At 42.8% G+C, this 25,829-nt stretch overlaps 1 protein-coding gene across 2 annotated transcripts in view; it reads left to right on the top strand.

Moving 5' to 3' along the window:
* TCP11L1 (t-complex 11 like 1) overlaps positions 1-25,829 on the top strand; it is a 343,218-nt gene that overhangs the window by 113,311 nt on the left and 204,078 nt on the right. For both annotated transcript variants that reach the window (XM_085648244.1, XM_085648245.1), the window contains exon 2: positions 16,730-16,890. In XM_085648244.1, coding sequence (XP_085504370.1) covers positions 16,746-16,890 — 145 coding nt within the window. In that variant the 5' untranslated portion in view covers positions 16,730-16,745. The remainder of the gene's footprint in view (positions 1-16,729; positions 16,891-25,829) is intronic.

Below are 25,829 nucleotides of genomic sequence, written 5' to 3'. Positions count from 1 at the left end.
TGAGTGATGTAATATGCAAGGTTATAAGCAGTGCATGGCGGGGATGTAAGTTATAGCTAGCTAAGTAATCTATAACTGGTGATTTTCATGAATTGTATTTTGTTTAAACCAATAGTTTTTATATTATTACATGGCCACTTTAACCTTTGGTTTTTTTCAGTGAATTTCTAGGGTATTGTTTTTCTAATGCAAGTGAAAATCATAATACGTTACCTAAGTATAACATAATTCTTTTTCATGTAATATATTTTTTACAAAGTGTCCCTTAACAACGCTGATGAAGACATAGCCTCCATGTTCCTCTCCCTCTTCTTTTCTCTCTGCTTTAATAACCAAACCAATCCAAATAGCAACAAGAAGATTTCTGGGGAAAATGGAGGCACCACAAATAGGGAGCTGGTGAACTGAATGTGGAATATCTGGGTCTGACTTCTGTAAATTAAAAAAAACAGTCCTTAAAACTGATTAACAACAGCCCAAAAGGCAGCCAACCTTTGGGTGTTTTAAGAGCCAATTTGATATTTTTCTCAGACTTTTTTGGTAAATTTTAACTCATTACCACCATTCATGAACATTGAGAGCAACTCCATCGTTCCATTGATTTGCAGTAGCCTTTATGTGTGTGGCAACTAAAATGTCAAACAGCATTTTCCTGATTCTGGACATCTAGGTTTAAAAAGAACATTCTGAAGAGACATAGGATTCATTTCATTATGCCCCACAGAGATCCAAAACTCAATTACAGTTGAGTAATCAAAATATTTATTAAACATTCACACTATTTTTCTTGCAGTACCAGCTCAGTGGCATATCAGTCAACTTATTCACATGTATTCTTTGAGGGGTCCAGAATGTCTTAGGCAGTAGTTTATCATTTGCTTGAGCTATAGCACGTTCTCTGGTGCCCACCTGCATACCGCAGGAGTTGCAACCGGATCATGCCATTGCGCGCTCAATTATGAATTTCATCTACCCTCATCGGCGCTCCGCTGCAGGGGTCTTCCTCCAAGTTGGATGGGACTCCATCTCCGAGTTAGCTCTACCGATTACCCTGATTACCCTTATCTAGTCGCCGCTCCTTTCCAAGCCTTACTTAGGATTTCGGCCCATGGACATGTGGCCACGGCTACCCTGTCTATTGCTACTTGGTTGTTGCCTCAAGGGATATAGGCAATCACTCAGGCATAAACCCTTGTGTCCTGATGATGATCCCCCAACTCTAGTTGGGATCGAAACGTTGTCGACTTTTGTTCTAGTGTGACTGATTGAATATGTATTTACTGACAAAGTCACCATGTATATAAATGCCTGAGGTCTGGAAATCTGTTGACTTCCAACCTTTTACCCACATAATTTTGTAAATGCTTTTGCCTTTTGGTGTCCTTTTATTTTGTATTTAATAAATGTATTGTTTCTCCATTGGGAGTATTTCAACACCGGTCATACAGTTGTTCTGTGCACCATTGTTCTTAACTCTTTTTGTAGGAACCTATGTCTCTTATTATGCCATGCATACCCTGGGTCCCTTCTGACTCGTGGGGTTCCCTTGTTCCTTTACAAACACATGAACTATAGTATATGGCACAAGGTTAGCAACACTAACTATTTCGAGCTGTACTAAAAATCAGTGTATTTTGTATCTTATAGCTTCATTAGTAGTGAACTTTTCAAATCTATCAAGGCCATTCTTTGTGCTTAAGGTAGCAATGTAATGAGCTAGAGATTGATGCAAGTCCTATTTTCTTTAGGGTAAGAAGAGGTAGGAAATCAATCTTTTCTTCTTCAATTTTAACTCCCAATGGGGGACCAGAGCATTGGACACATTGTGTTTCCATCTTATTCCTTGTCTGACCAAAAAGGAGTCATGGTAGGATTTAAAGTCAGGGAGACTATGGCACCATTTGCTTTAGACACTCTGAGCTTAGGTCGTGCAATTTGTAAGGGAAATCTCCATCCATATGAAGGTAGTGATGAGCTGGTCCGTGGTTCTGAAAAATATATTGGATATTCAACTGGTAGCAGGGCCAAGCTGCAAAGAAATGATAGATGCTACAGACATTTTATTTCTGTCTGTCCCCATCAAGACAGATAACGAGACAACCAGCCCTGCGTGAGTGACTTAACCAAGTGCAACAATCTATCCATGTACATTTCGATTCAGTAGAACTATAAACATGGATGCCTATGTCCTTAATGGGTGATATCCATTTCACCCATACTTTTTTATAATATTTGAAGAACAATGGCCGTTCCTTCAAATGACTAGATGAAATGGAGTGTGGAGAACATACATGAATAATGCTACCCAAGGTAAATGCCTGAAAACAAAATATTATACATTCTAAAGGTACAATAATGAACACCCAAGGAATCTGTGCATCCGGTCTCCAAGAGCATGAAATACAATTTCATTATAGCGAAAAATATAACTATTTTTTGTGCAAAAAGCATAATTTTGCTAGCTGCTTTTCTATGCCTGTGTTGTAGAGGGGAGACATCCACTATTCATTGCTTATTGTTCATTTATAAGCCAGTCCTTTTTTATTATTCTCTCCTTCCTGGCTGTAAAGTCACTGATCCCATGACTCTTGTGTTCTTTCCTTCATGTTACTTGTTTGAAAGGAATTTTAAGATCACTTCTTTGATTTGCTTCTTTTTCCTCAGTGGCTTAAGTAGTAAGATAATGCTGAGTCAAGCATCGTTTTTTAATTTTATACCTTGTGAAAAGATAGAACTTCCATAAATGGTTGAAGGATGGCTTTGTATTGGCACTGGTTTGTGGATTGGATGATAAACCCAAATTAAAAGCGTCTCCCAGATTACAAATCTCATGTTTAAAGATGAGTGCTGAACCATAGGAGTAGGGTGCAAATGGATGAAAAGGGGTTCTAAACACAGGATGGAGCAAGAGAACCTCTATGTTGGCAGTGTTTTTACAAAAATTCTATATCTATTTAAAAAAATTATCTAGCATAATCCTTAACCTTTTCAGGCAGTGGAACAATTTACGATAAAAACTGTTTAATATCAGAATCTTGAAAACATGCCATAGACTTAACAGCAGCTCCACCACCCAAAACATTTATAGACAAAACGGAAAATACTAGTACTTACAGAAAAACTCAAAATGCGAAGTATAAACAACATACTGCTATTATTGACCACTCCAAAATAATGGCTAGGCTGCTTTTATGCCAAAGACAAATATAGATTAATCCTCTCGAGGTATTTTAAGAAGTGAGTGAGAACTATAAGGCAACTTTGACCACCTTAGAGTATTCTCTTCACATTCACACAAAATGGTGCATTAAAATGAATTGCATTGTGTATGTATATAGATTACATTTCTTTTACCCATTTGCAGAGTATCAAGACCATACACCACTTCTAATGCCCTTATGGTTTTGTTTATGCGGTATTAGACTTGAAAAATTATTTAGACCGTAGATTTGTTTTTTATATACATTTTATTCAATTTCATGGTAATTTATGAATCAATGCATTGGTAGTTTTATCTTGTTTCAATCTTTTGTATAGGTCCCCAATACATTTCAGGCTGAAAGCTCTTCATTACCGCTAAACACTGAAGCACTTCATGGGAGCAGTCCCCAGGTGAAATCTTAACCTTTTGATGAGATGAGTCTTCCCAAATAAACAACCATCGATACCCAAAATTGACACGTTCCCACAGTCCCAGGGAACATGTAAAATGGGTTAGACCCCAACAGTATTATAGAAATTATGCTTCGGTCTGCTGGACTCCTTTGCAGCCGTATAGACCTTCAGTATCACAACGACTGAGCCTTCTCTTGCTCCATTGGCGAGATAGTACAACGGTCCACTGGAGTATGGGCCCTTGGAGTTTCGGTGATTTGACTGGCTGTTTAGTGGATGGTGAAAAGGCTAATTTTCACTTTCCATCACCTCCGGGTAAAACATGGTAGCTAGGGACAGTGAAAACGTTTAAATGACCTCCACATAATGGGAGCCAACTTCCATGGTGCAGAGACCATAAATTTTTGATTTTCAAAACAAACTCCAGTTTTGGGAGTTTGTTTTTGAAAAACAAAAAACAATTTCAAAGTTTGACGAACATCCTTCAATTCGACTGTACCGTCTGTCAAACCTTTAGCACGTTGACCGGGTACTTGCCAATGACAGGTGATGTCCGCAAGGCCAGCAGACACCTGTAAATATGGTGAATAAGTACTCTATCAAGGTAACCAAATATTTTACTCTCTCGCCCTGATCGAGTACAATTTGTACACTGACTTTTGAATCAGGTTTCAAGTCTGTACAAAGGAAGCAAAAATAACTGGTCCACCATGCATTGCACGGCAAATGTTGAAAATGGTTATGTGAAGTGACTACACCTTAGTTCCGGTTCTCTACAAATAAATTCAGACTGGAGAGGGGCTTCAAAGAAGCACAGAAAAGTAGATTTTCTGTATTAAAGTGAAAGTATTTGAAATGAAACCGAACAGAATAGTGTACACACAAGCCAATGTTTGCCCATTGTTTATGACTTGAAATGATAAGGGATGACTCTGCCCATTATCAATTTTAATGCTGTTGGTAGAAGGGAGACACTAGTAGGAGTCACCTACAATGACAAGGATGTTAAACTAATAGTGCGGCAGCAGGTGGAGATCACAAAATTTGTTGCTAGTGCGCTTTGAGGGTCCTCCCCCCTCTGCTACGTCAGACTCTCTTCCTGACTGCACATGAACAGCCACAAACACAACGAATGCTGTGAACACCACAAGCCCCATTGGTGCGGAGTTTTAGGACATATTGAGGGCGACTCGGCTTAATCAAGAAAGCTAGTAATTTCTGGGATGTTGGAGAAAACTGTCAGCTGATGTTATTATAATGCACACTGCCTAACTGGAGCTGGCACTGAAGGAGTGCTGCCCCTTGACTGATGTTAAAGATAGATATGAGCTCGCATTGGACATCTTTCCTCTCACTGCCTGCCACCTGCCATTTCCTGTTTGTTGCTGAGCGAAGAGAGAGCAGGACCCACCAGGTTTCCGGTTGCCATGGTGAGTGTAGCACTGTGAAGTGAGGAGCTGAGGTTGGGGCAGCTTCACAACTCGGTTGAAGGCTGCTGGGCGGGTTCCTTCCAATCCTCCAACTTAACTGGATTGTCGGGTCAAACTCATGCTGCTGCGGATGTATGTGGTAATGCCAGCAATTTAGGACCTCCTAAAGTTCACGAGAAGTTCTGAAGAGTCTGCAGACTTGGGCCCAATAAACCAGCACTTTTGCCTGGATTATGTATGTGGCAGCTTCATCTTGGAAGGGGGAACAGCAAAACTACCAGCACAGCCCCTCTGCCTCACAAGCCTATGCATTGTGCTTGTCCATCTCTCCTCACTGGGTCTGGCAAAGAGAAGCTTTCAGCTTGTCGGGAAAATACTCAGGGAAGCACCGCGATTGAACACGGTCCTTAAATCAGATAAAAGGGTTCAGTGAGAAGTCATTAAGAATATCTCTGAATTTTAAATCCAGCCACGAGGCAACTTTGCAAGCTTCTCAGGAGGTTATTAGCTTCATGGCTACTGCACCTAAGGCCAGCTTAGTGGGGGAAGCCAAAATTGAGGGTAGTCATTTGGGAGCCAATGATAAAAGCGTATCCCAGTTCAGCTTGAATTTGGAGACTGCATCAAAAGACAGTAAGAGGCTGAAAGAGTACCCGTTGTTTGTAAGACATTTTAAAGGTGGGGGGAGATCGGATCTGGGCGGTTACCTGCAGGGGCGGTAAGACGTGAAGAGGACAGCTGGGACATTCAAGACAGATCAGCGATCCACACTATAACAAATGATCCCTCAAGTTTCTTTTATTTGGCCTTGGGCCAGCCTTTGCGAGCGCAATTAATTAATGCGCAAAGTGTTAAGAATACAGCGACTTTTGAACTTCCTGTCATAGTGCAGGATCAGCACCCTGTGCAGCTTGACGGCAAGACTACTATTGCTACTCTACCTGAAAGTCCGACTTTATCAAGCTAGTTCTACCTGGTTCAATCTCTCTTAGAGACGATTTTGACAGACAGACACAAGCTTAGGGCATAGCTGTGCTCCACCAAAGGCTGGCGAAAAATCGAGGTGATCGTGGTACAAATACTATCACTGCTGCAAGAGGTGGAACAGAGGATGTCTGACTTGGAAGATCACTTCCTTATTTGGGACAAGGATATTAGCTCCATCCAAAGGAAGCTGGCTGACACACACAATAAAATTGATGAAATGGAAAACTTTGCTAGGAGATCGAATTTGGATTTCGTTGGGATACCTGAAGGTTCAGATAACACGGAGGGGGGCATCAAAAACTCTTCAATGTATGGTATCCCTGATCATATCTCATATTCTGTATGATGCCAAGGTAGATGTTTCCATTATGCAAGCCCATTGGGTTCCTGCTCATCATCTGGCAAACTCTTAGTACCCTTACACTATTATTGTCAACCTTGCAGATTACCGTAAAAAGGAGCGCATATTGTCAGTGGCTAATAAAAAAAAAATAATCATAATTTACGATAGCTGACAAAAGTCATATCTTTGTCTTTTCAAACATGTCTGCTGCAATGAAACGTAGGCAGAGAGACTTTGTAGGGACAATTTAAAGTTGGCGGGTACAGCTCTAGATTGTGCAACAGTCAAAGCTTAAGGTTTTGTTTTAAAAGTCAGTTTCATTTGAGCAAAACGTTAGGAAAGTCACAAGGCCTACTGCAAAAGTTGCAAAGCGCGCAAAGCTGAGGGATCTCCTCATTTATGTACTTCCTTTTTATGTGTCTCTTTTGATAGTTGCCTTTTTTGGGGGGTAGGGTTTTCAATACATGAAGATAATGGGGGGGGTGTCCCCTTCTGTGTAGCATTGCAGGGTGCAGCAGCACAGCACCACACAGTAAGGGTGAATGCGATGGGGGTATAGTGGGCAATTCCCCCCCATTCAGGGTGGGCAGGTCACTGAGTGTGTGATTCACACTTTTGGTGTGGGTTTGCTGGGGTGGGCTAATGGGGCACACAGGGTTGCAAGAGTGGGTATAAAAGAGCCGAGGCATCAGGAATTAAACGGTTCTGGACATAGTGAAGGCACCTGGACTGTACCAGTTTATGTAGTCAGCGCAGGCATCTTTGATTTTAGATCGAAAAGTGCTGTGGAGGGACCAAGCCAACATACATTGTATTTGTTTAAATAGCCTATAAGGTTAGAGTAATCTCAGGCAATACCAACAGGGTTTTAAATAAGCAGAAATATGGAGCCATGATCAAGTGGTTCTCCTCATTCATCCCAGGAAATTATCTTCTACAAGAGGCACATCTTAAAGATAAGACCCACAAGATTGCAACATCAAAGAAATATTCTCATGCATACTTTACGTCTGCTGGGTGTGCTATGGGGAGAGTAGCAATAAATCTGGCTAGGTCTACAGATTGGGAGGTGACAGAGGTCATAAGAGATACACACGGGAGATTTATTTGGTTGAAGGTAAAAGTACAAGCAGCTCCCTTTAATCTGTTTAATTACTATGGTCCAATATCTGATGAGGTAGGTCCCTAGCGGGACTTGTGCACGATAGCTGTGGGAGCGGTAGGGCCCATGATTTTTGGGGGTGGTTTCAGTTTTCTCCAAGATCTGAAATTGGACACCTCCAAAAGACCAAAAAACAACTCAAGCCTAAAACTGCCTCGATTCCTGCTGCATTTAAGCAGAATTACAACCTGGATAATCCCTAGCGAGTGAACCATCCACAAGAGATGGAATATACGTGTTTCTCTCGCCAATTTAATTCTGCATCACTACTTGATTTTTGTCTTAGTGACATAGACACTTGGCTGGCAGAATACAGATATATTAGCCAATGCTTTCTCTGATCACATTTGATGTATCCATTTGGAGTTAGAAGAGATAAATGCCGTAAGAACAAGGTGGCAATACAACAAAACCCTTCTGTCAGACGAAGTCTGGCTGTCTGAGCCGCAGATTTTTATTAGGAACACTTTTTTATTGAATCATAAATATGTTCCAGTTTTTGCAGTGTGAGAGGCCTTCAAGGCACGTTTCGGGATCATGTGTTAGCATAAAAGACCAGACAGTATAAAGAGAGAAAAAATTCCCATGTCGAGTGTAAGGCCCAGAAATGTTTTCAACTCCCCAGGTGAGGTGGGAGTTCACTGGTGTACCTCAGAATGCGGCCAAAGAGTGCCTCAATGCTCCCTCATAAACTGTTAGGCTTGCAAGTCAACTTCTAGAAACAGATGGATGAAGTCAGGAGGCCGAAATCTTTCTGTATTAACTTTACATTCAAACTCTACCCGAAGGTATTGGAACACAGTACACGAGCCCTTATTACATTGCACAAGGAAACGAAGACTGTCTATCCCTCAGAAAAGGATGAGCTGGAAGTGTTCACGTTTAATGCACACTTCTTATGTCAGGTTGACTTTTGATCTCTCCAATACAGCCACTCAAAAAGCAACTCACTTACCCATACACCCATTTTAGTCACTCACTCATACAACCATTGAAACACCCATCCAGTCACTCACACACCCACCTATACAGCCACTCACATAGCCACTCCCTTACCCGCACACCCACTTACATACCCTTACAGTCACTCACACACTCGTACACCACTTGCTCACCCAGCTAATCATACACCCACTTAAAAAACCCATACAGACACACACACCCATACAACCACTCACACACCCTCACAACCACTCACATGCCCACACAGCTAGTCAGAAATCCACTCACTCACCCATACAGCACCTGATACACTCCCTCACACACCCAAACAGCCACTCACTCACACACTGATAGACAGTCACACCGCCACTCAGATCACATATGTTAGAAATAGTATCAGTCATTAGTAGTACACCTAGCATACTAATCTAACATTTGTAGTAGGTTAGTATATATCTTTCACACTCATAAACCCTTAGAAAACACTTGCACTCACTTGTTGATGTCATTTGAGATGTCATCAGTGATGTCACTGACCATGTCATGAGTGACGTAATATATGAGGTCATTAGCAGTGCATTGCGGGCCATAAGTTATAGTTAGTTCAAGTAACTATAAAAGCTGAATTTCACTGTTTTTGTATGAGTGAAATCTGAGCATAGCTATAACGTCCCTGTGACCTTTAGTTTTTTTTAGTGAAAAAAAAAAAATATATATATATATATATATATATTCACAGAAAAAACCATAGGTTTCAGGCACGTTATAGTTAGGAATTAGCATTTAAAAAACCTCAGAAATTCACTGAAAAAACCATAGGTTTCAGGGGTTTTATAGTTAGCTGGACTTTTCACTTGTACAAAACCATTGAAATTCCCCCGTTATAGTTAGTTCAGCTAACTATAACTCGCGCGCCCGCAATGCATTGCTGATGATGTCATATATTACATCACTCATGACATGGTCAGTGACATCACTCATGACATCACTGATGACATCTCAAATGACATCACTGATGACATCATCCAGTGAATGTGTGATTTTCTGAAAATTAAATATGTTTTATATATGTATAACTCAAGGTCGATGGAAGAATAAATGGGTATATAAGTGTCTAAATGGATGATTTGTTTTTGAAAAATTGATTGTGTAACTGACCGATTAAGTGTATCATAGTGAATACATGGCTTAGTGAGTAATGTTTAAATATGTAAATATCTGTATCAGTCTCTCACGTTGTGTATAAGTGGCTGCATGGGTTGGTGAGTAGCTACATGGGTGTCTATATAGGTTATTAGTTGGTTTTTTGAGTATCAGTCTGAGTGTCTGCATGGTTCGGTGGGGGGTATTACGTAGTGCATAGGTGCATGAATGAGTGACTCACTGTTTGTATGTGTTGAAGACAGCATGTGTGCAGGACTGTATGGGTGGATGAGTGTGTGCATGGGTGTGTTAGTGAGTGAATGACTGTCGCAATAGTGTCTTTATGAGTAACTACATATGTTTTAAACTAGTATATGTGACTATTGTTGTATATAAGTGAGTATATGTGAGAGTGAGAGATTGAAAGAGTTCCTGTATGAATAAGTATGTGTTTCTATAAGTGATTGTTTAAAAGACTAAGTATGTGTAAGTTTCCGTAGAAGTAAGTGTGGTGGTGTGTGTATAACTGTATATGCAAGTAAATGTATGTTTGATTCTTTATTAGCATGAGTGACTGTGTGTGAGTAACTCTATGGATGAGTGGCATTGTGTAACAGGATGTATAGGTGTATGAGTACATATGATGAGTGAGTACATGTATGAGTGACTGTATAGGACTGTTGGTGAATGAGTGGATGTGTATGTGGATCTTAGAATTACTGAAGAGGTTGTTGTAACTGGTATTGGTATGTCCATTGTTTTGAAAATTTTAGTCTCTATTTTTGAATGTGTGTATCAAAGGTTATATTAGGGTGAGAGGAGGTCTGCCACTCTATCACAAGGATGATGTCATCAGTGATGTCATTAGTGATGTCATTTGAGATGTCATCAGTGATGTCATGAGTGATGTCACTGACCATGTCATGAGTGATGTAATATGTGACGTCATCAGCAGTGCATTGCGGGCGCGCGAGTTATAGTTAGCTGAACTAACTATAACGGGGGAATTTCAATGGTTTTGTACAAGTGAAAAGTCCAGCTAACTATAACACCCCTGAAACCTATGTTTTTTTCAGTGAATATATATATATATATATATATATTAGTATAATCAAAAGACTGTCATGGCTAACACTAGGCCTAAAAAAGTAGCCCCAACATTTGGACTGTTTGGGGCTTGTAAAAAATGTCACTATAGGTGTTTTGTAAGGTATGGAAGACTGCATCCATTGAAGCTTACTACAGGCAATATTTGTGATAATATCTGTGCAATCAACAGTAAAAACCTGCCCATCAGATGGTAAAAGAAGCTCACAAGCTCCTACAAACAATGCTGGCAGAACAAATTGTATGCTGCCATGCGGGTCAGCCCGGAGGCCAGATGACTGATTCCCCCAAATTTGTCTCCCGGTTTTGTTTTCCGCTTGGGGGTTAGGGCATGATCACACCTTCCAGGCACGGAAAAACCTCTGTCATAATAACATATAGCACCCGGGAGGCAGAGGGGGTCGGCCCTGGAACAAATGCAGCATGATTGTGCCCCACGGGGGGTATGATTTCACACCGCAGGGAAAAACAGACATTGTCGTAATAATAAAATATGGCACCCCCAGAGGAGATTACCCCTGGGAAAAATGCATGCTATTTTGTTTTCCCCTGAGAGGTGCAATCATGCCCTCCTTTGGTGGCACGATCAGGTCTCCCGGGGAAAACAAACATTGTAAAACTCAAATATGGCATGCAGTGGGGTCTGCCCTTATGCCGGAGAGCGGCGACCCTGGGAATCAAATGTATTATTTAACTCAAAGGGGTCGGCCACATACCGGGGGCTGACCAACAGAACAATAGTGCACCATTTTGTTTTTCCCTTGGGGCTGTGATTGTGCCTCCAGGGAACAGCAAACAGGCTAGTTATGAAATATGGCCTTGTGGGCCTTAAACCGTGGGAGCTGACCACACAGAAACACTAGAATACATTGTGTCCAGTAGATTTCACACACAGGAATTTATTTGAGAAAGGCATCACTGGAAAGGGTAGACTCTCTCCGCTCCAACAACACCTACCTCAAATGTAGGGAGACAACATAACAGCCTAAAATCCCTACTGGATGCATGAGAGAGCACTCCCCTGCTCCTTCCTCGCTGCTTCATTGGAGGTTTGTGACAGTGTGCATCATGGCGTGCTGACATCACAGATGGGTGGGTAGACGGGTAGGGGCTGAAGTGCAAGGGATTCTATTTCAGCCATGCCCTTGGAACCTAAAAAATGAAGCTCTGAGGCGAAGAATGGGGGTTCCTTTTTAACCCTCCCCAGATATACTTTATTCCCTGCTTCCGCCTTCTCATCTTTGCCACCAGTTCCAATATGACACAAAGAAGCTCCTACTCATAATCCAAAGCCTTCCAACTTCAGCTTCCATACCCAGCGTTAGTACTCTTACTACCCCCTGTCCATCTGACCAGAATGCCATTTCCTTGCTATCCTACCCTGATTTTCATCCCCTTACCACAAGGTCTCCCACGCTTCCTGTATTGAAAACCTTACATAATCTCCTAGTATTTCATAAATCTAGCTCTCTTTTAGACATCCTCATCCATTTTCTCTTTGCCCTCTTACTTCCCAGTCAGCCACTATGGCATGTGTTTGTTGGTTGGTTTACAACCTTTTTAACAATACAAAAAGAGACTTCCCCAATATAGCTTTGGGAGTAACTCTTACAACAATAGAGTGACCTGCAAGGTCTTCCTCTTACACAACCCGGACTTAAGAGCCAACTGTATTGATTCCTTCACCACTCTATTAAACCTCACCACTGGCCATTTGCCTAAGGATTGTATTGTGCCAGCTAGGACTGCTTAATCCCACTACTCAAGAGACAAACTTGCATCTTCGCGACCACAACCTGTAGTCCATTGTCGGAAATTGAATCCCCTGGAATACCTTTTCAGCAAAAAACATGTTTGAGAAAACGTGTGACCATCTGTATGCATGTTATAATACCGACTATGCACAGATCAGACCATTTAGATAAATAGTCCACAATTACGATGGCAAAAGACGCCTTCTGGAGAAGAACAGAAAATTGACCCATCACATCTAAAAGCAACTTCCTCTTGGATCAATCAGGTAACTTCACTGGTCTTCAGGAACACTATAGGCCTTTGCAGATTTATTACTTTTAAAACAAACTTTGCACTTTGTCATTCATCTGTCAACTGGAGGCGACCAAAATGTTTCTCCTCCCTTTTTGTGATAGAGTGCCACAGTTCTGTTCACGGCACAATTCGGTGGTCTCTTCTTGCGTCCCCTCTGATGATACCACACTGTCGTCTCTGCCAACAATGCCATGGCTCACTATTAATTCTTCGTTCACCTTGCCTTAGGTTCAGCAATCACCTTGAAAACATCTTGTCCCTGGCTATCCACTCTCCAAATACCCCTTCACCTCAAATGCATCAGCATTCTATATTACCTCCCTCCCTCGTCTTTAGTCAGAGCCATGAAATGATGTCCTCTGGACTTCTCTATTACATCTACATATGCAACTGCAACCTCACATTTTTGTTCCACATCCATGGCATAGTTTGAACTCGAAAATACTCTAGACAGCCCATATGCCTATCCTTTGACCTGGTATGTACTTTGTCTTGTAATGGTATGCCCATAACTTTGACGGTAGTCTTGCCAACATTGGTGACAACACTATTATTTCACCTAAAGTTAAAATATTCACCAGCAGCTTGTTGTTGGTGACCAAAATAATCCCCAAAGATAGATCCTGAATATTCAGCAGCTGAGTACATGCTACTATTTCTTGCTCTATAATAGGATATTTGTCTCTGCTCTTCATAAGGCTCATTAACCATATGCCTCCATCCATACTTCTGAATTCTCCTTTTACTCGAGCGCTGCTGTCAACCCAAAACCAGACACATCCAATACCTCAACACTGTCATTACTCCGTACAAAGGTTTACAATTATTGTGCCCTAACAACTCCAGATTGGATTCTCTCAAAACACTTGTTCAGCTCAGACTCCAACAAGAACCGAGCATTTTTCTCTGTCAGTCTGTGCATAGGCTCAACCGTACATCATTAATTTTCAATGAACGTACAGTAAAATTCATCCCAGGAATGACAATCATTGCTCTCTATGTGTAGTCATGGTAATTGCTTTCACATGCAACATCTTGGGCTGAATGTCATCCTGAGATAGCTTGTGCCGAAGATAACCCACTTTATTTTAATCACATTTGTATTTACTTTTCTTGATGGTCCATCCCACTCTTTAGTGTGCTAATAATGTGTCAGTTATTATATTCTTCTCTACTCTTTCCAAACAAAAAGTGTTGTCCTGGAAGACTTTAGCACCTTGTAGCTCATCCACTATTTTAGACATCAGCCTCTGGAATACAGCTGCACTTGCAAGTCCGAAATTCATCCTCTTGTATTGAATGCCCCCTCCCGGATGATGAAGGCTGTAAAATGTCAAGATTCTTCCTCGAATTCAATTTGGTGATAGACTCTGGCTGAGTCTATTATTAGGAAGACTATGGCTCCAGATATGAATACTAGCAAGTCCTGTATATTCGGAAGTGGAAATCTATTCACCCACATCACTTCATTGAGGCATCGGACGTCAATGCAGAACCTTAATTTCCACGATATCTTCAATGAAATGATCATCGGGCATAACTGGTCCGAACTCTACATGGGTTCTATTATGTCTTTGGAAGATAAGTCCTTAAACATTTTCTTCAGCTTAGATCTATGAGTAAGGGGCACATTACTAACCTGCTGCCTCACATGATGCAGTCCTCGAAAATTATTATGCGGTTAAATCCTTTGTTTGCTTAGCTCACTGTGAAATATATTACAGAATTCCTTTTCTAGTTCCTTGTACCTCCAGTCATGAAAATCACTGATTAGCATCTCCTCCTGCAACACATAAAGGGTAATCTGTCCCTAGGTCCAACCTTATACCAAATGTTTCTTTTTGGTGCCAACCCAAAATTGATTCCCCTTTGACAGCCATATACATTCTACCCCTTGTCCTTCTCCATTTAAAACCCGTTTTGAATAATGAAAAAAAAGGAATCCAGATCAATTTCGTGATTAGTGTAGCTTCCTGGACGAATACCAGTATATACTAATTTGTTCTCTGGCCTTATCCTGTCAAACCATGGCTTACCCATCCATGGTGGCATACCATACACGTGAATCCACCATCATTTTCACTCCTACCCCATCCATTGTGACACTGCATTTGGGCAACCCTTTCCCTTTAATGCCTTCCCATTCTCCTTCCAAACCAAAAACAACCCCATCATCCTCAATCTCATCCTCTTAAGTATTGACCATACAATCATACTTTTTCCTGTTTCACGACAGACCCTGCCAAAATGTATCTTTTGCATGCAGTAGTTGCAAATTGTGTCAATAGCAGGACAATTTCTGGCATTGGCTAAATGATTTGGGCTACCATATCTATAACTGCAATCCTCCTTCCATGTATTACCTCCAAATTTCTAATACTTTTTCCATTCTCCCCCGTTTTCCTTATTGTTTTCCTTTTTATAACATGTATGTTCCCGCCCATATCTTTACGCACTTACTGCACATATTTTTCAGGTAATTTAAGTCATCTATCCACACTAATAGCCCTTTGTAGAGTTGTTCCTGCACCCGCCCACTGTCTCTCTGCCCAGTGTATCTCCTGAACCTTCTTGACCTTCATAAAATCTGATCATGCAAGACTTGCTAGGAATGGTAGTGGAGCTTGCACACTTAACATATTATTGATATTCAAGAAAATAAGTTAAAATAACAAAGATAGTGACCCTTACCACAATGGTTTTGCTTACCAAGTAACAAGTTCCAAATTGAAGGACGTAAAGTAGATACTGCCTTTTGAAAATTGTATGAACTCTAGAATTGTTATTTCCATTGGAACATGTAATTGTAAAGTATGAATGTTTAATTCTGCCCTCACGCTCTCAAGAGTTCATTTTGTGATGTGGCAGCAAGAGCACCAAAATTGTTATCTCACTGGTATTATTTAATACTATCTGATAAATGTGTGACATTCCACATGCTCTCACAAGTAATATTGCTACGTAATAATAAGGTTGTTACTTCACCTGAAAATGTGTTACTTTTCTCTTCCTGTCCAACACTTACTGCATAGTCAGACACTGCCTGGGACCTTGCTGGAGACACATTGTGCCCAAACCAAAATGGCACCTGATGCAAGTGTAACCACGTGTACAACATTCAGAGTCACCTGACACATGCCAGGCTTCCAGTTTCCTGCCATTAATGGTGGCTGCATGAAAGTTTGATCCTTTTGCGTGCAGGCTGTGTTGCACCACAGCCATCTGTAGACTTCAAAAGCCATGCGACACACAGCGCAATCGGAAAATTGGTTGGAACTCAAACAAGTCAGGCTGCCACAAGCTATAAGATGCTCCAAGACACGCTCTATCCTTTCCTTTCTGGTTCCATTGTTCTGTTCCATTCCTGCTTGTTGTCAATTGTATAAGTTGCTCATGAAATACTCTACTTGGAGAATGGTCCAACATATTATTTATTTAAGTTCTTACAGGAACAGCACAAGACTAAAGTTAAACACCACCCTGCAAGGAAGTCACTGTCACTCCACTTGCCCTTTTGGATCACTCCCTTTTCACATTTGCCACACGTGCAGTCATTTAATTTACCATCCCAAGTTTCATATTCACATTCTACCATACACCCATAAATACACATACCACACACTCAGTAAGAATTTTATTGGTTGAAATCTATAGTTGATTTCACTCCTCTAAATTAAGTAAACTAAGACACAGCAATGACCTATTTTTGTAAAATGTGGAATTTGAAACTGTTGTTGTTTGTGCATTAGCGGATTCACACAGGATATCAATTTATAACTAGACTTCTCTTACCTTTAAGAATTGAGAATTACATTTGTCAAGTATAAAAATTTGGGCAGGTTATTTTTGGTTTGAAGGACATGAATAATTGTTGATTTACTATACATAGATGGGATGGTTAGTTGAAGTATAGCCTTCTCATCATCCTGACCATGTGTATTGTTTCCTCAGAACAAGAACTTACATAATGCCTCTCGACCCTGGCAAGCCAAATGCAAGTGAAGAAGAAACAAGTGAGTCAGAAATCCATAGCCAGAAGGAAAACCGGGACATGTCTGATGAATCTGTCCGCAAGCGGATAAGACAAAGTTCTGGAGGGAATACCCCTCAGGGTAAGTATAAGCTCATTTTAAATGGTTGCCATCAGGTTTTGTTCCAAAGTTACCATTAAGATGAATTGTGTTGTTGAGAGAGGTTATAGAAACCAGAGAGCAAGCTGTATATATTGTACCTGCTTACTTTTTTGTCTACTTTTATGAGAACTAGCCCCTTCTTTTACACTCTACACAGTGGTATATGCTCGCCCTCTAGCTCTTCTTGGGGCTCTGAAACAGAGGCACGGTTCTGTACCTGGACTTCATCAGTATAAATGACAACTATTCATGTGATTGTCAATTGATGCTGGAAAGGGTGCTTCTAGTTCTTGTGATCTGGTTTTAGGGGCCACTCCCCAAATGGCTATCTCTCACTTTTGTTTTATCCTTCTGGATCTCAAACTCACCTCCCATGTCTACATTTCTGCATTCAGTGCCCTCAACATTTATTTGAATTAATCTTTGTGGATAGGCCCCAGTGTCTTGAGCCATGGTGCTTGTGAACTCTCCTATAGGAAGTTGCTAGTCTTTTCCCTCAGAACCTATAGAAAGGTACCTGGCCATTCCCAAGGTCTTTATTAGTTCCTTATCAGCTTGGCTGATTTCAGGCCTCTCTTAAATCCACTTCATGACACTTCCTTATCCCCCTCCCAACCTGCTCTCTCCAAGACCCCAACTCCGCCTCAGGCCTCCTCGCCACCTATAAAACACAATGTTAAGTTTCCTTTCTATCCACTACTTCTTACACGCAACCAAAACTCATTCTGACATACATAAACATATTTTTTTAGGTTGATGGCATATCTTTTTGCACATGTTAACTTAGTCTTAAACCTCATTTTAAATATTCTTTGACAATTTAGAAAACGCGTAATAGATAATGTTGCACTTTTTGTCTTTAAAAAATTGATTTTGCAGTCTCACTGGTACTGCTGTGATCATTTTCTTCGCCACAAAGTACTACACTTTTTTTAAATTCCACGTTTAGTACTAATATTAATTTTGGGTCAGTATCGCAAAATGAAACAGTTCATCTTTTCATTAAATGACTCTTGCTTTGCTGGTCATGAGATGTTAGCAACATCACGCTGTATAGAAGATAGACTAATAAGTTGACATAGTTAGGGTTCTGAGCCAAGATCACTTACCTTGTGGTTAATGAGTAGGGGTTGTTAACTATGGTTTCAATTTAGGAGTGAGCAAAGACAATATAAGCCTACCATACTGTTCCGTTTTTGCTGTTCACAAGGTGAGAATTAAATATTCTGCTCAAATGCACTTAGTCCAGTGGAAAAATGTGTTCCCATGGAGAAAGTTTTTCGCCTTCAGTAATCTGGGGGTGATCCATTCCCCTTCCAGTCATGGAAGGCCAGTAATTCCAACCATTTGGTATAGTAAATCTCCAACCATTTCCAGGGTGAAATTAAATATAGGTGTTCGGAAATGCACACAAATGTACCCATTCGAGGGGGGGTTCCTATACTTCCAAGACACGCTAGAACACCTACTTTCCACTTGAGTGGAATTTACTATTATTGTTCTTTCCCCACTCTAAACTGTAGTATTAAATGCATTTATGGTTTGCAGGAATCACTTTGTGAATTCCTAATAGCAAGGTATTTTCAGTCTTCAACCTAAGTTTATAACTGAATTTATCTTTGTGGATAGGCCCCAGTATGTTGAGCCTATTTGGTTTAGGACTACTTGGTTGCCACTCTTGTTTTTGCTGTGACTATATGAAATTGATAACATTGAAAAAGTGAAAGCTGTTTTGGAGATCTTTTGCATCTATTCATTTGAAGTATATTACTTACCAAGGTAATCTTTTCTTTGAGTATGCATGTGGAGACCGCTTTATTTCGCTGTCAAACAGGTATTCAACTACTTAATCTCTCAACTCTGCATAACTAGAATAACCCTTATTCTAAATTGCGTTGTGTTTAGTAAGTGCTCCCTGTTTTTTGTGTGAGACATTTAATCCAGGCCAGAAAACACTGGAATTTGCTTTACTTTTACTACATATGAGCCACCTTGTGTCAAAGCAGGGACAGCCTCTGACTCTTAGCAATTTTCTCTGATGGATACTCACACTCCCACCCACTTGGACCATGGTAAACCACTTAATAGGCCGTTTTGACCAAACACAAGGTCCATGTAGCCCCTGAATTTCCTGGACTTACTTCTGCTCCCGTTTTGGGTGCATGGCTCAACTCAAATGGCTTCATCTCACTGCATGTTGCTGTGTAGTGGCAAGCGGTTTGCGGCTAAACTGTGAGTAGGGTCTCAGTAAGGGCATTAAAACATTTGTGCCACTCTCCTTCGCTAAGTGCGGTTTGTAGGTTTGCTTTTTGAAAGCTCAGATATCCAGATTGTGGCAACAAAGCTCACTGCGCATAAAAATGCCACTTAAATCAATGTCCTGTACCCAACACTTGATGACCTGATACAAAAGGATGAGGTACATATCCTGAACAACTTCCTCAACCATGTACAGGCACAGAAAAGGTCTATGCTTTGGATTTGCTGACACTGAGTAGCCTATATAACCTATATTACGTCAGACAATCTACTAGGTATTTTATGAGCAGCAGGTGGTGCAGCTCAGAACCATTAAGAGGCTGCCATTGCTCTGCTTTTCTGAGGTTGTGCTGTAGACAGCATAATTTGAGGACAGATAGGTGTATGGACCAGTACTTAGCCTGCATACTGAAGTGGAACATGTTCATGATACTGCCCCAAATCACCAGGTTCCATTTTTATCCTTACTGCCTCCATGTCAAGATAAAGCTTGAAAGCTATGGGATCTGAAACAAGGCCTGACATTTGACAAAATTACCTGCACAGTCATATTGAGCTGTGCTTGTTCTCTTGTCCCAGACAGAAAATGTACTAGAACAATGAATGATGCATAGAACAGAAGTGTAAATTGCCTTGGGTGAGGTGTGCCTCTAAGGAGCCCCCTTCTCCTACTGCTTTCAAATAGGTTCTTAGCTGTCTCTATGCTGACTTTAAAATAAACTCAAAATCCCACAAGCATGGCACAACATTGTAAAGTAAACCTCATTCATGGTGTGAAGTGAATAGGCAAAAAACTAAAGGCATCTTGTAGGTCATGACATTTCTTTACTACCCCAGCTTTTTCTTGCTATAGCGAGCAAGACCCTGTATCTAATAGTATGCACATTAATTCCTTGGTGAACTTCTCCCCTATGACCATGTAGAGCAGGAAAAGACTCTGATTGAGCTAGACGTCCACATTTATTAGCTAAGATCTTTCTGGAATCTCGAGGATAAGACCAAGGCAGTGTGAAACTGACTTGCAATAAAACAGCATCAATCAACCCACAATAAATATCACATGTCCCAAGTAGAAAATCTTCATTCAGTCAGTCTTTGAAGAAGAGAGCATCAGGGAGGTGTGTTAAAAGCACACCATTAACTTTTTATCTGCTGCAATCAAACCTTAATAAGGTACAACTATATATCCCCATTCATGCACATTTCGGACATGGTATGGGACTGGACTGCTGCACAGAGGAGTTTCAGTGCAATGAAGTGTGCCTGGCAGGGAGGTGAGAGAAGTAATGAAAGGGTACTAAGAAGAACAAATTCAAGTAAAAAAACACAGAGAAGGGATTTAGGAGCAGAAAAAACAGAAAGAAGAATTGCAATATGGATAAACGAAGGAAGTTGTTAAACACACTGGGAAAATACCATCCTCCTATCTCAAGTAACTATACCTGATGCCCTAGGGTAACTATAAAGCGCACCCCTGCCATGCACAGTTATCTTCTCAATAATTTCACTGCAAATGTTGCAGTGATATCAATGATGTCATAGAAGATGCATGAGTGATGCAATATGTGGGGTAATTAGCAGTGCATGGCTAGGGTGCGAGTTATAGTTACTTGCAATAACTATAATTGCTGAATTTCTATAGTTTTATGTGTGTAAAATCTGAACCTAACTATAACGTCCATGTAACCTTTGTTTTTTCCAGTGACTTTCTAAGGTTTTAATAATTCCCAACTATAATGTCCCTGTAACCTTTGGGTTTTTTCTGTGAATTTCAATAGTTTTTTTTTTTTTTTTTTAAACCTTTATTTATGTCAACATGGATCACAGCTATTCAGCCGACATCCCGGAGGTCCGGCAGCATAATAAGAACAACACGTAAGAAGGTCCATAGCTATTGAACAGGAGTAACAAAGGTTTTGTTTTAAATTAAACTGGAAATAAAAAACACAAGCAAGGCAGAGCATATAATAAACATGCGCTAGTTCTCAGTTGGGGCGAGGTCCCACTCCCATCAGCAGACCAGTACAACATACTAAAGAAGTGAGGGGAAAGCAGAGGTATGGACTCCAAGTTATAATCCGTTTTACGTCCAAAGTTGGAAATAGAGCTAGGGGGAAAGTTGCACATCTAACATCTCAGTAACCGGGGGCACACAAATATCACCCCTATAATGGTTCCATGGCCCCCATATCTTATGCCATTTCTTAGGGCGACCTCGGGCACTGTACACCGTTTTCTCTCGGAACATGCCCCAGTCCATATTTGCCATCCATGTTACCAAGGTGGGAGGTCTCTGGGATCCCCACAGCTGCGCAATATCGCGCTTCGCCACCATATTCCCCAGGGTCACCCATTGGGTCTGAGCGGCATCATAATCGGTGGGACCCCAGACATTCAATAGGCAGCGTCTTGCCTCCGGTAACAGCGCGATACCCGTGACCTCTTCCATCACATCATGAATTTGTTTCCAGAACTCTGTGATCTCCCCACATTCCCAAATAATGTGTAGAAAGGTGCCCAACATCCCACAGCCTCTCTTGCATAAGCCATCTTCAGAGAAACCCATGTGAATCAGGCGGGGCCCCGTGACGTAAACCCTGTGAAGTATCTTAAGCTGCACCAGCCTCAGTCTTGCCGGGATCGCAACCTCCTTCGGAGAGGAGATGGCATACTGCCAGTCCTCATCGTCCAGCTCGAGGCCATCCCTAGTCCATTGTTCGCGCACATCGAGGAGGAGGTCGGTCCGAACATTAACAAGCTTCTTGTAAATCAAGGAGATTGTACTCTCCGGCATATGGCCATCCAAAATCCGGTCCTCCAAAGGAGAGGACTCAGGCACGACCTCCCCCTCGGCAAGGACAGATAGCAAAGCATGACGAACCTGGGCATATCGAAAGTATTCAGTACCCCCTAATTCGTACTCCGTCTGCAGTGTCTCGAACGATTTCACCTTACCCTTAGCCAGCAGATCACCAACTCTAGATATCCCAATTAGGTCCCATTTCTCGAACCCTTTCGTGTGCCATAATTTCCCCAATTTATCGGATTCGAAAAGCGGAGTAGCCTGGGTAAGCCTGTCCTTCCAGCCCAGCGAATTTGTAACCGCCTTCCACACATGCACCGCCGTCTTGGTTGGCCCTGTGAGGGACCCATCCAGTGATTTGGAATACAGCGCCCTAAGATAATTACCCCCGTGCAACAACCACCGATCCATAGCAAAGCCAGGGTTCAACGCTGGGCCATAAACACCATGGTTAAGCGCTCCCAACTGGGTAGCCCAATAATATCTTCTGATGTCAGGGAGCGCAATCCCCCTGTCATACCATGGAAGGGTCAACTTTGCAATAGCTATACGCGGTCGACCGTCCCACAACAGCGAGCGCTGGAGACTCTCCACCTCACGAAAATAATTGGCCGGGACTAACTCTAGGGTATTCTGTAGGGGATAGAAAAATCGGGGAAGAGACATCATTTTAAACAATGCGGCGCGGCCTAGGAGGGAGAGCGGCAGCCGCCTCCAACCCGCAACGTCCCGTCTCAAACGCGACAATGGAGGAAGTAGGTTCTTCTCATATCGGACAGATGGATCGGTGGAAACATATATCCCTAAGTACAGAAAACCCTGCTGGGCGATCTGGATGGAGCAATTCCGCGGGACGTTAGGGGTGTCTCCACTTAGAACATATAGATGCTACTTTCCCCAGTTAATGGCGAGACCCGAGTTTCTACCAAAAGAATTCAAGACGTCACAGACTACTATGAGGGATTTCCTGGGTGAGGTCAGGTATAACAAAATGTCGTCTGCATACAAAGAAATGCGGTCCTCATGGTCTGGCGACCATCGGATCCCTTTTATGTCTGGCTGCCATCTAATCCATGCCGCCAGCGGTTCAAGGGCGAGGGCGAACAATAGTGGCGACAGAGGACAACCCTGCCGGGTGCCTCTCCCAAGCTCAAACGGATATGACGCCCTACCGTTTACCGCGACTTTAGCAAAAGGTTCCTCATAAAGTAGCCTAACCCAGCCTATAAAACCAGGTCCGAAGCCACATTTTGTGAGTGCTGCCCACAGATACGGCCACTCCACAATGTCGAAAGCCATCGTGGCATCAAGTGACGCCAAGATGGCCGACTCCCGCAGCGTCCCAACCCTCGCGAGCACGCCATGGAGTCGCCTGAGGTTCAACGCGGTGTTGGCGGTGCGGGATAAACCCGGATTGATCCGGGTGGATCAAGTCCCCAATGACCCTGATCAAACGGTTAGCCAACAATTTGGCGAGGATTTTTGGCTCAGCGTTGAGTAGTGAAATCGGCCTATACGAGCCACATCTGTTCCTGGGCTTGCCATCTTTGTGTATAACCACTATTGTCGCCAGACGTTGATCAAATGGGAGACACCCATTCTCCCGCGCCTCTACAAACATATCTCGCAAATGTGGGGCAATCTTATCCGGCCTGAGTGTATACAACTCGATCGGCAAGCCATTCGGGCCCGAGGCCTTGCCCGGGTGTAGCGAGCGTATAGCAACTGCAACCTCATCCGCTGTGATGGTACCATCAAGGTCTTCCCTGTCTATGTCAGAGAGACAAGGCAGAGCAATATCACGCAGCAGTTCATGCGAGTCTTCCTCCGGCTTGTCCGACACGGAAGCATAGACCGTGCGGAAGTGATCCGCGAAACACTGGACTATCCCGTCGGGTTCGGTGACAATATCCCCGCCAACTGTCACTATTTCTGGCACAACTCTATTCACTCATTCTTTTTTTGTCTAACCACGCTATTAATTTCCCAGCCTTGTCCCCTACATCGTACAATCGCCCTTGTTGTTCCCTACTAATAACCTTGGCCGCGTTTGTCACCAGTGCTTTATATTCAGACTGTTTTAATCTCAGCTTATGCAGTGTTTCCGCCGTAACCTCATCTTCCAGGACTGTCTCTAATACCGCTATCTCAGCCTCAATCTGCACCACCTCCGCATCTCTCCGGCGTTTGACATCCGCTATCAAGGAGAGAGCCTCCCCTCTCAGTACCGTTTTAAACGCTTCCCACAAAGACACCGCGGATGTAACCGAACCAAGATTTTCCAGGAAGTAGAGATCGACCGCTTTCAGCAACGCGCTATGAGTCCTAGGGTCACGGAAATACCAGGGGTTAATCGGAGCCACCCTACCTGCCGCTCCCCGGGCAAAATCCATACAAATCCACACCGGCGAGTGATCGGAGATGCCCTTAGCCATGTGCCTAGCCTCGGACACCAATGAAGCCTGGGCAGCCAAAGTGAGAACATAATCTATTCTAGAGAGGCTACCGTGTGCCCCAGAGTGAAAAGTGTACTGCCGCTGAGTGGGATGCAGCAGCCTCCAGCAGTCAACCAGGCCTAGTGTATCAATAAGGTCTGGGAGCCATCTCTGCGCCCCCCCGGGGTCTCTTGGCGGATGTCTGTCTAGTAGTCCGGAACCAACTGCATTAAAGTCACCACCCACCAACAACACGCCCTCGGGGAGATCCAGCATAGCCCTCCCCAAGTCAGCAAATGTGGCGGTCTGCAGGCCAGGAGGGACATAAACAGAAACCAAAACCAGTGTCCTGCCCTCCCACCTCCCAGCAACGACCACAAAGCGCCACCACTCATCAACAGTAGTAGAATCAATCTCAAACGGTAGCGAGGTCCTAACAAGTATTCCAGCCCCCCCCGAGATCCCGAGGAAAACCCTGAGTGCGCAACAAATTTGTAGCCCTTTCTATTAAGTGCATGACACATATTGCCTATCAGGTGCGTCTCCTGCAGCAAGACTATGTCAGGAGAGCATCGCTTCAGAAATTACAATACAATCCCACGCTTAATACGATCCCCCAAGCCGTTAACATTCCAACTAAGTATATTCAAACCCCTACCCCCCATCACGAAATGGAAAGAGACCCCCACCCCCCCAGAGAGCAGCACTCAAGCGAAAAAGACTTGCATTGCGATACCTTGCAGAAAGAAAAACAACCACAACCACCCCAACAGACCCATACCATCCCCCACCCTGCACCCCTGCGTAAGCCTAGAAAGCCCCCCCAACTTGCAGTGTGCCTGTCGCCCTAGCAAAAACTAATCTACAAGAAGAAACCCCTTAGGAGGAAAGAGTTCCCATTGTACCCCCGCCACCCCCGGACAATAGCCATCAAAGAGAACGAAAATCAGCGAACCACTGTCCTGGGCATAGTCAGAATGTTCAATCACCGGAATCCTCACTCATGTGCGTCATGACCACCTTCTGCTCCGCCAGCGTGATCCCCACTAGTCCGCCGCTGAGGCAATGTGTCGAGCCATTCCCCAACCACATCCGGCGAGTCAAAGAAAAAGGTTCGCTCTTCGTACTCGACGCGCAACTTGGCTGGGAAGAGCATGGCATACTTCAGACCCAGCTCACGTAGCCTCCTCTTAATCCCCCGGAAACTCTGCCTTTGCTTCTGCACCACCTGGGTGAAGTCAGGATAAAAACTCACTGCAGTGTTCTGGAAGGTGACTGGTCCGGACACTCGTGACGCTTGTAGAATGGCGTCGCGGTCCCTGAAATTGAAGATCCTGGCGATAATCGGTCTCGGGGGGGGGCCCCCACCTTGGGCCTCCCGCCTGGGACTCTGTGGGCCCGCTCAACCGCAAAGAACTTGC

Source organism: Triturus cristatus, chromosome 3_2, assembly GCF_964204655.1.
Source record: "Triturus cristatus chromosome 3_2, aTriCri1.1, whole genome shotgun sequence".
NCBI lineage: Eukaryota > Metazoa > Chordata > Amphibia > Caudata > Salamandridae > Triturus > Triturus cristatus.
Note: the sequence above shows the minus strand (reverse complement) of the source record. Positions and strands in the feature narration are given on the sequence as shown.